General features: G+C 47.4%; 1 protein-coding gene across 11 annotated transcripts in view; it reads right to left on the reverse strand.

The window, feature by feature from the left end:
- The window catches only part of LOC107273146 (forkhead box protein P1), a 138,028-nt gene extending 128,868 nt beyond the window's left edge, over positions 1–9,160 (reverse strand). For 3 of the 11 annotated variants that reach the window (XM_015751035.2, XM_025090433.1, XM_025090442.1), the window contains exon 1: positions 8,959–9,131. In XM_015751035.2, coding sequence (XP_015606521.1) covers positions 8,959–8,988 — 30 coding nt within the window. In that variant the 5' untranslated portion in view covers positions 8,989–9,131. Of the gene's footprint in view, positions 1–4,862; positions 5,268–8,958 lie in introns of those variants that run through there. The other 8 variants (XM_015751042.2, XM_025090438.1, XM_015751039.2 and 5 more) reach the window with 6 other exon arrangements.
- Between the last annotated feature and the right edge of the window lie 386 nt (positions 9,161–9,546).

The raw sequence follows: 9,546 nt of genomic DNA on the forward strand, positions 1-9,546 counted from the left end.
CCCCCCCCACCACCGCCACCACCGCCACTCCGCTCCACGAACGTCTTCGAATAAGAAAGGCGGGATCCTCCGTGCCAGCTAGCTGGAGGTAACGCTGTGAAAACTGCTCAATAAACTTAATTTAAGTATCCAGCGCGATGCCTTTATAACGATATACTAATCATATTCCCCGAGACTACCCCGAGACTACCCCGAGACTAGAGCGGGCCTTATCGCGCGAGGCGACCGACCCTTCCCGCTTAAGGGCGAACGTAAAAGGGATCCATCTAGGTTTATAACCGGAGCTCTGCCCTTTCCTCCCTTCTTTTTCTTCCCTTTCTATACTTTGACACTTCCGGCCTTCCTCCTTCACGATCAAACTCTCATCAAGGCGCACAACTTTACAATGGAAAGACACGAGTGTGTCACGTTGAGCCACGTTATTCGATCCACCCATAGGATCCGCGTAGAAGCGACAAGTTCTGCGTCAATAGTCCTCTCATTGCGGTCCAGTAATTGTTTTCAAGTTTGTCACGTCGATGAGGAGAATCTCGATATGCATGGGTGTTCCTAGTCATTCGTCATCGCGCGAGTCATTGGAAAAAGTAATTGCAGCAGCGGGACTTGACGGTAGAGGAGACGAAAGTATCGAATCAATTTCTCTTATTTCTTTCCTCTTTTTCCACCGCTCGTTTTGCCAATGCGTAATGCGGAAGCCAAGGCGAATCTCACTTGACTATTCTAGACCTTCCTCTCGCGTTGCGGCTGCTCGGTCGCACACAAAATCCTCGCCCATCATTAAACGTGATCGTTTCAAGAATCCTCCTTGGAATCCATCTTCCTCCAATTCAATTAATCGTCACGTATTCAGTGAATGGGATTGCCTCATCGCGCGTATCGTCAAATTGGAATAAACATCCTGAAAGTAAGGAGGATGCGAAACAGAAGAATGACAGGGAAGGTTCGCGTGCGTGTGGTCGTGTGGTCGGGTAGTCGTGTAGTCGACTAGCCGCGCCATCGGGGATTCGGATGTCAACTCGCGCGTCACTTCAACGAAAGCCAGTGGGAACATTTATTTATTTAATATTGCGATGTTCAATTTTAATTTGCTCAACTAGCAAGATACCGTGTGCGATAGGAATCCTCGAAATTTGGTTATATCGATTGGATTGATTATGGGTTCCATCTGTCGAAATTGCGAACTCTGATGCCGTGCGCCCCACGTTGTTCTTAACCTTTTAATCAAAAGTATTGATGCCTCTCGATACTCGGGAGCTATTAGGACATGTAGCTGTTTAGTAGAACGGAAAGACACGTGCGAGCTAATATCTTAGGTACACGTGGAGCGCGCTAGCTGGTCTTACGGGCTTTAGTACTGGCGACCACGAACGCGCCAACTGGAACATATAAGCCCCCTATTAATAGGAATCACGAGGAAACGACGAAACGACGAAACGACGGATCGCAGATGCTTCATGCAGAAGAAAAGGAGAAAAAGGCGCGAATAGAGCGTAAGATTTGCGCGCGTCCCGAATGGCCAAAGGAATTTTCTTCACCCGACGATCCGAATTAAGTGACCGGCCACAGGCCGTCATGCGGCAGACCTGCCGAACCCTCGGCTCAAACTTTACTGGAAAGGTAGATGGACGACACGAGATGCAGAAGAAATGCATTTTTTGCTGGCAGGAAGCTGCGGTTCCAGAGGCTTAATATTGTCGTATCGACATTCGTGAGGTGTGCAGCTGTAGAGATGAAAGTCAGTGTATTCCTCTTGATCTTTGGCTCCTGCGTAAGAGGGACTGCGTCGCGTCGCGTCGCTATTCCAGGTATACTCAACTATTAATACACGTACCGATATCTGACCGAAGCTCCGAGGCACAGAATGTCGCAGACTCTCAGTCCTAATCAATGGCGCATTCACACTCCGCTCATCCTCTCGATGCGTTAACGGCTGCTCGGCCGTCGATCCCGTCGGGTGGGGGGGGAGAGACAAAGAGTAACAAGAAAGTCCCCGTTCGACTGTATCGTGCTCCATCGCGATCGAGTGTATGATATTCGCCACTGAAGAAATTGAATCGCAAGCATCAGCTGCTGTGCGATGTCTACGAGATTGCGGCACTATGTGGATAAGTGATGAATGGAAATCAATGAACAACGGTGACTATTATATCAGGAAAATCTTTATATTTTCGAATTGCTCGAGTTAGAGGCTCTTAAATTCGTTGAACGGCGCCAGCTGGACTCGCAGGAAACTCCCTTCACTCCGGAGAATGCAGATGAAGCTGCGCTATCGTAAGAATTTACAGAGCAATGCTGCTATCTTATCAGGCTCACAGCGAGGAAGCGAGACTGAATGATTATAGGCGCAGCTACCTGTAAACGCAGCATGCGCCATCTTGCCATTTTGAAGGATGGGTAAAGTTAAACTCGGCGTTAACTTATCGTCAGTCAACCTTCGTAAAATGGAGAGCAATGCGCGGTGCTCGCAGAAGAGCACGGTAAATCCATCGCGTTCTTCGCTATGTAAATCGCTTATCGCTTCGAGAGGACCACTCGGTATAATTAGCTGCCGGCAAAGAGAGAGAGAAAGAGAGAGAGAGACATGTGAGCGAGCAAGGGCGCAAAAGAGAACAGGAGGAGGGAGAGAGCTGGTCACTCTCGCGATAGCTATATGCATTATACAGAGACAGAGAGCTGCTAGGTAAGTGCATGTGGTATAGGGCTATTATAGGCAATGCGCGATGCCTGCTGGCAAACATGTGTGTATATTTACTATCTAACGACGAGCAGGAGCTGGAGGTGGACGAGGCAGCGGACAGCAGGCAGTCTGCGGAATTAGGCTCTTCCGTTGTTTCTATTACAAAATAGATGGCGTGATACAGCCCGAGCACTCGGGGCTCTATTGCCACGGGACACCTCTTAAATGTCTACTCTCAAGTAACGATCCTATCCAGAGGATTCAACATACACGCGAGTTCAACCATCCTGAATGCACGCCAGATGAATATCGAATAAAAATCCAACAGTCAGATTCGCTTTGCTTCCTCCTGGTGTCCTTCGTAGAGATTTAATAACAGCTATTCTAGACTTCTACTTGATCGGAAGTCAGGTTCAGGTCAGCCTACTGAGTTTAGTCCCTCGCATCCGTAATCCACATTGATTCATTAAATCATCAGCTAAAGATGCAATTATTTTTATATATAAACTAGAAGAATAATAAAGCATAATGCTCGGTATCGAGGTTTACGCGTGACTAGAGCACAAAGTCTAGTAGATGAGTTCGCGAAGAGCAGTCACGTGATCGGCAGGAAGCTACCAATCGTCTTCGCCGATTATCCCGGTGCGCGTATCGCGCCGTGGGGCATCGCTGCGCGCTGCACCAGGGACGGTGTTAAGTAGATTCACCGCGACACGACGTATCGTTTCGCACACACAGCACACGTGCGCCTCAGCACGTCACGCAATTCGTCCTCGTACTCGCTCCTCTTCTCCCGAGAGCCACGCTGTCCACGCTGTCCGCTCGATCCGGAGCTTTTCCGCGCCTTCCGGAGGAATAGGATCCGGGAGTCTGTACAGTTAAGTCCAATTGAGTCTAGTAGCCAAGTCAAGACTCTCATGGCCCGGGGACTCTCTCTCTCGCTCTCTCGCTCTCTCGCTCTCACTGCCCGGTGGACACGTTCTAATAGTTTGCGCGGCTACTACTATTTATGATAATAATCATAAGCGCTCGTGTATCCATCCATTCATCCCACACAGTAAATCTCGCTCGCAAATTCTCATGGACGAGGTTATATCATCGTCCTTCTAATGACACTCCGCACTCCGTAAATTCCCCTCTCACGTACATGTGCATGTACAAATACAGGCTAGACTTCCATAGTACAGACTCCAGAGTACAGACTGCTCTCTGCGTTTCCCTTGGCACCCTTGATGCCTTTCGAATACCCATCTCCATGTCCGTCTTCCACCGCCCGCGGCGGCTCCTCTCTCCGTTCCTCTTTCGATGCACCGCGCTTGTCTCTTTATTCCATGATATCCATTCTTCTTTCCCAATTTACGTGGCCCGCATTACATTTTCACTATCGACCGAGTTATTAGGAACGTAACGCGTACGTCTCTCGGTTTCTCTCTCACTGGACACGTGTGCCACATACAGTGAATTCCTCTTAACGATCGTGAACAATATCTCGAGGGCAAAGATACTCATAGATACCGAAAGGACATAACGGGAGGATTCGATCGAGCAGAAACCAGGAAAACGCGAATCTTGCCAAATCTCGAGAGATGACGATCCGGACGCAGGTATACATGTTACACAGAGTGGACTAGGACGCACTTGTGCGACAGTAATGCCATTGGAGATGGACCGCCACCTCAGTTCCACATCCGAGAGCCTGTTTTTCTTTTCATCTACTACATGCCATGAAACCTCGCAGCTTCTTTGATCGCCGAGGCAATTGAAAGCTGCCGAAGAATCAGAAGGCTGGCCGATACGCACGCGTCAAGAACTTAATGTAACCTAACGGGGGTCCATAACCATATTCGTGGGTCGCAAAATCGGTCTAACATTTGACTGCGTCGACAAAGCAGAACTCGCTACGAGAGAGTCTAGCTGGTGTGTGACGAGTATACGTGGGTCCACTTATCTCCGGCAAAACATCACTGTACAAACAGCAGTTGAGCTCTGAGCGATAAGAGAAGAAGTAAGCCTGTAACGCAAAGGCAGGAGGCCGAGAATTCAACTTTCTCTCCATTTTCATTTCCATTCATATCTCAAGTCAAATATCAAATGGGCTATCCAATGAGGAATGAGCTATGCACAAGCTATTATGAGCTAGGAGCAGGACGCCGTCAATTCCGGAGGGAAAATATCGACAACAAACCTGCTCATGCGATCCAGACGTCTCACAAATTAGGAATTTTTATGCCGCCCTCGCGCCAGCCGATGAAGAAACACATTTCCAAAGCCTCGATAAACGCTATTAAATTTCGCCAAGATCAACTGCGAGACACACGCGAGCCATCCGCGCTTAAGAATTCTTACAGAATTTAAACAATTTACTATAGGACTATAATGGCACTTGCACTTGATTGCATGACATGTGATAACGCAGCAATAACTATTTCTCCGGACAATTGAATCAAGGAAAATGTCGAAAAGTTATAGGAAAAAGATGTCGATTGTCGATGCAATCTATAAGGAGCCGCAATCACTGTTCGCGCTGCTTTTCGAAAAAATTAGGAATCGCGATTTGTGGAACGCTGGGAGCGTAAACGATCGAGCCGAGTCGAGCGACAAACTGATAAGAGTTCTCGCCCGGCGGACGATTTAAAGTGATACCGTTAGGAATCTGTCCTCTCTCTCTCTCTCTCTCTCTCTCTCTCTCTCTCTCTCTCTCTACCCCTTCCCCTCCCCCGCCCCCAACTTCTCTCTCTTGTCTCTTCGTATGTCTCCTCGAAAGATCGTAATCAAATGATCGTTCAGTCAAATTTGATCGAACCGAGCGATTAAATGAATCACGTGTAACATATGTCTTTCTATTTCTATATTATGCGCCTATCCACCCCCCCCCTCCGCGGTCCCGCACGCCGCCATCTTGCTTCAAAAGCGAACGAAGCTGATGTTCTCGATTCTCCAACACCTCTCAATCCCGAGGATGCATTCGTCACCAAGCGATAAGCTCTTGCTTGGCATACAATAATGTTCACAACATCTTGTTTTTTTGTATTACATGTGGCTTAAGTTATGAGCTTATCGAAGCTGCTTCGTGCTGTTAGTTGTTGATATATGCTGAGAATGTTGAGAAGACAGGAAAAGGAGATAGAAGAGAGAAAAAGAGAAAAAAGTACAGCGAGGGATTAGGTTAATCGACTTAACAAAGGTGTGTGAATTTTTAGATGCAGCCTTAGCAATGCAAATCCTCTTGAGAAAGAAATGTGGATCTCTTTAAAGGGTATCGAAGAAGAGTGTAGAGCGAAAGGGATATATTGATGCATCGTGGTTACGTTAGTTATTGGTCATTATTCTTGTCTCTCTGAGTGCACAGCGATGCACCATTTAAATTTCTCCCTCTTTCTTGCATCTTCCATTTGCAACAGTCATCATATTTTTTTTGCAATTCGTCTAAGAAATTGAATAGGTCTTGTCGTGTGAAATGTATTTTATTAAGCCCGAAAAAATCATGTTCTCAAACTGAGCATCCGATGGATAGCAACGATATAGATGCGATAGCTTCAAGAGTGCATGGAAAGCTGGTCACGCAGCGCGAAAGCTTGTTCGGCAATCCTGTAGCCGCTGTAATCTATGACGTGGGCCATGTAACGTCATAGACATATCATGGAAAATGGAAATCCCTTTGGAAAGGGACGAAGGCATATTGGGCAGAGATTCGACATGGTCGTCGAATCCGTAACAACTCGCAGCGTTCCGGTTTGGAGAGTCGTTCCGACTAGGTGATACTGACTGCCGATATAACGACTGTTCCTATTGGCAGCTCGTTGACGTACGATCTGCTTACAGGGCGCAGCTCGCGGGCCACAGCGACACAACCTGACTACAAGAAGGAGGTACCCCCGCGCAATCGGAATCACATTAAACGACCTCGTCAATGAAGAAACGAAGGGATTTTCGAAATGTCTATGGGAAGAGTCGATAAGTACCGAAGTACTGAGAGACCAAGAGGTACAGTAGGTACGGAAATATGACGCTACTGACGGCTTTGCCTGGATGCTGCTAGATAGAATTCGCGATTACGTCGCGTTGCTCCTCGACCTCAACCCGAGGCATCCCCTCGCGCGCCCAACACACCCCAGCACGCACCGATTGTCATACCTGGACATTCTTCGTGGCATCGTCGAGACTTGACGATACATTGTACACGGTGGTATAACGATAGAGCGGTAAAGTGTCGATGAGAGAGAGAGAGAGAGAGAAGAGGGAAGAGGGCGACTGGAGAGGCTGGAGAGGCTGGAGAGGCTGCAGAGGCTGCTGCTGCATCCACGTAGCACAAACCGTCTCGACGTTCTGATAGAATCCGAGGACACGGTCTATCGAACACGCGTAGTAAACAGTTTAATGCGCAATCCGATGCGATAACTAAATGCTTGAAGTTTTGATAGCTAAACACAATATAGTATAATCCCTCAGATGGGCTGTAGCGAGAGAATAAAGAACGAAAGACGAATGAAAATGAAGAGTTTCAGGTAGATCCTTAGAAAAGAAGATGGAGAATCACGAAGGAGGCAACGAGCCAAGACGCGATTAATATAAAAGTGGGTGGAGCCATGCCAGACTCCAGGCACCGGAAGTGCCCGAGAGTCTAAGAGAAAGTCAGAGAGTCAGAGAGTCAGAGAGAGTTAGCTGCCCCTCAGCCATCCTCTTCCTCTGGCCTCAGCATCGGCATCGCCGCAGGTTAGGTTGGGCACGCAAGTAGATACACCGACATCAGCTATCAATACAGCAAACGTGTATCCACTGTCTACATGCAGCTTCCACGCGTGCACACCCACGCGCACAGTGGCGAAGCACACGTGAATTTGCGCCTGCCCGCGCAGTGCGGTACTGGGGTCCATGAGGAGGCTGAGGGAGACCGTCGCGGAGCTCTTGGTGCAGGTGAGAAAATGAGCAAACTTCCTGGGAAGTGGCATGGATCAGATGCCGACTTACACACTGAGATGACACGAGTGACACTTCGCCGTCGGATGTGGAATTATGCATTCGCTTGTTGTTTAGGATCTTAACGGGGAAACGAAACAAGACTCGAGAGGATGGGAATCACCGACACACGTGCGACACACACTCCCTCTCTTTCTTTCCTTCTCTTCTTCTTCTTCTTCTTCTTCCTCTTCTTCTTCTTCTTCTTCTTACGTGTCTCTTGCGCACACACACTCATTTGACGATGGTAAGAGCCGAGCTTCCCACCTCGGGGGTAGCTGCTTGCCACTTCTTTAACGCCCCCAAGTAGACTAGGACCGCCTCCGTCTCTGGCTTGTTCCACCTACTGCAACCCCCGGGGGGGATAGCAACCCCCCGTAGTCTCCTAGTCTCGGCAAACTACCAAGAATCCCTCCTGCCTCCTCCTCCGAGGGATTGCATTACACGATAGCGGGAGAAAGAAAGAAAAAAGATATACGTCAAAGCATATACCTGAAAACGACGCAGACTCTTCTCCCCTAAGAAACAGTTTTCCTTATTTAAATCTTTCACTTAATCTAAATTTATCGACTTATTGGACAAGTAAATTTCGCGGCAGTGCGTTCTCCACGTGGAAACTTGCAACAGTCACATTTCTTCTTACTCTTACTCTTGGCCTACTATGTGTTAATTACACAAATTATTTTCTACGATGATCGATAACAATAAATGCTTTAATTTTATACACGTGGCGAATGACATTAAAGGAGGAATTGAATTGATATATCTTAAGGCTGGGTGTCATAACTTGCAATATCGTCATCCAGATTAATGCGCGGTGAGATAATAAAGTGAAAAAAGTTTGTTCAAAGTACAATCCGTTGAGTAATAATTTGGTCAAGGAAATTACCTCATAACAGTCATTAGATTGTGATGCATTATGAGTTACGACGCATTATGACACGAAGCCTATAAAGCGACTTCCAACTTTTTATGGGATCGATGTATGTATTATGGGGCGTGCTCTTTATACGTATGCCTAAAATTCAAAGAGTATAACGAACAAATAAACAAAGCTTCTCAGATATGTACTACTTACGTGCAATTTGAATAATTCAATTAAAACACGTGAGTGCAGCTACAAATGCGAACAGCAGTCGTATCTTATATACATATATGCATGTACTGAACCAGACGCGAACCAATGGAATATATACTATAGATACGTATAAGTAGCGGAGCAGATTGGCAGTCAGGCAGTCAGGCAGTCAGGCAGTCAGGCAGTCAGGCAGCTGGTAAACGAGGCATCGGCATAAGTAGCAGTAGTTGCAGGGATGGCTAGCTACCTGGATGGGTCTCCAGCGTGGCTCCAGCATTTCTCGCTTCCTGGTCGGTGGGTTCGTGGCTGTCGATGGGTCGTCCACTCTTCGTGTGTGAAAGGAGGACTCGAGAACGATAGGAGGAGGAAGCCAAACGAATAAATGTCCAATTCCTTTCCGTCAATATAGGCACCACGATGATTAACCAATCTCGATATACGGAGATAACTAGAATTCGGAGGACTATAATAGGATAAGGTATAATATACAAGAGCATGGCCCTTGTAACAGTAGTCAAAGCAATAAGAAGAGCAGCGGTAGCAGTAACAGTATCAGTTAGTAGTATTAATAGTAGTAGTAGCAGCGGTAGTAGAGAGAGAGAGAGAGAGAGAGAGAGAGAGAGAGAGAGAGAGAGAGAGAAAGGAGCAGGATAAAACCATTTAAAGCTATATTGGCATCTCATTATTAAGAGGCTGCCGTCTCGAAGCAAAGCAAAGCCGGGAAGTGGAGGAGGAGCGCGCGCTTCCGGTGGCCGCCGAATGCGACCCACGATTCTCGATGCGTCCTACGAGAGCAGCTACTAGTAGATACAGTAGTAACAGTGGTAGCGTAGTG

This window comes from Cephus cinctus, unplaced genomic scaffold, assembly GCF_000341935.2.
Source record: "Cephus cinctus unplaced genomic scaffold, Ccin1 Ccin1_scaffold1439, whole genome shotgun sequence".
Lineage (NCBI taxonomy): Eukaryota > Metazoa > Arthropoda > Insecta > Hymenoptera > Cephidae > Cephus > Cephus cinctus.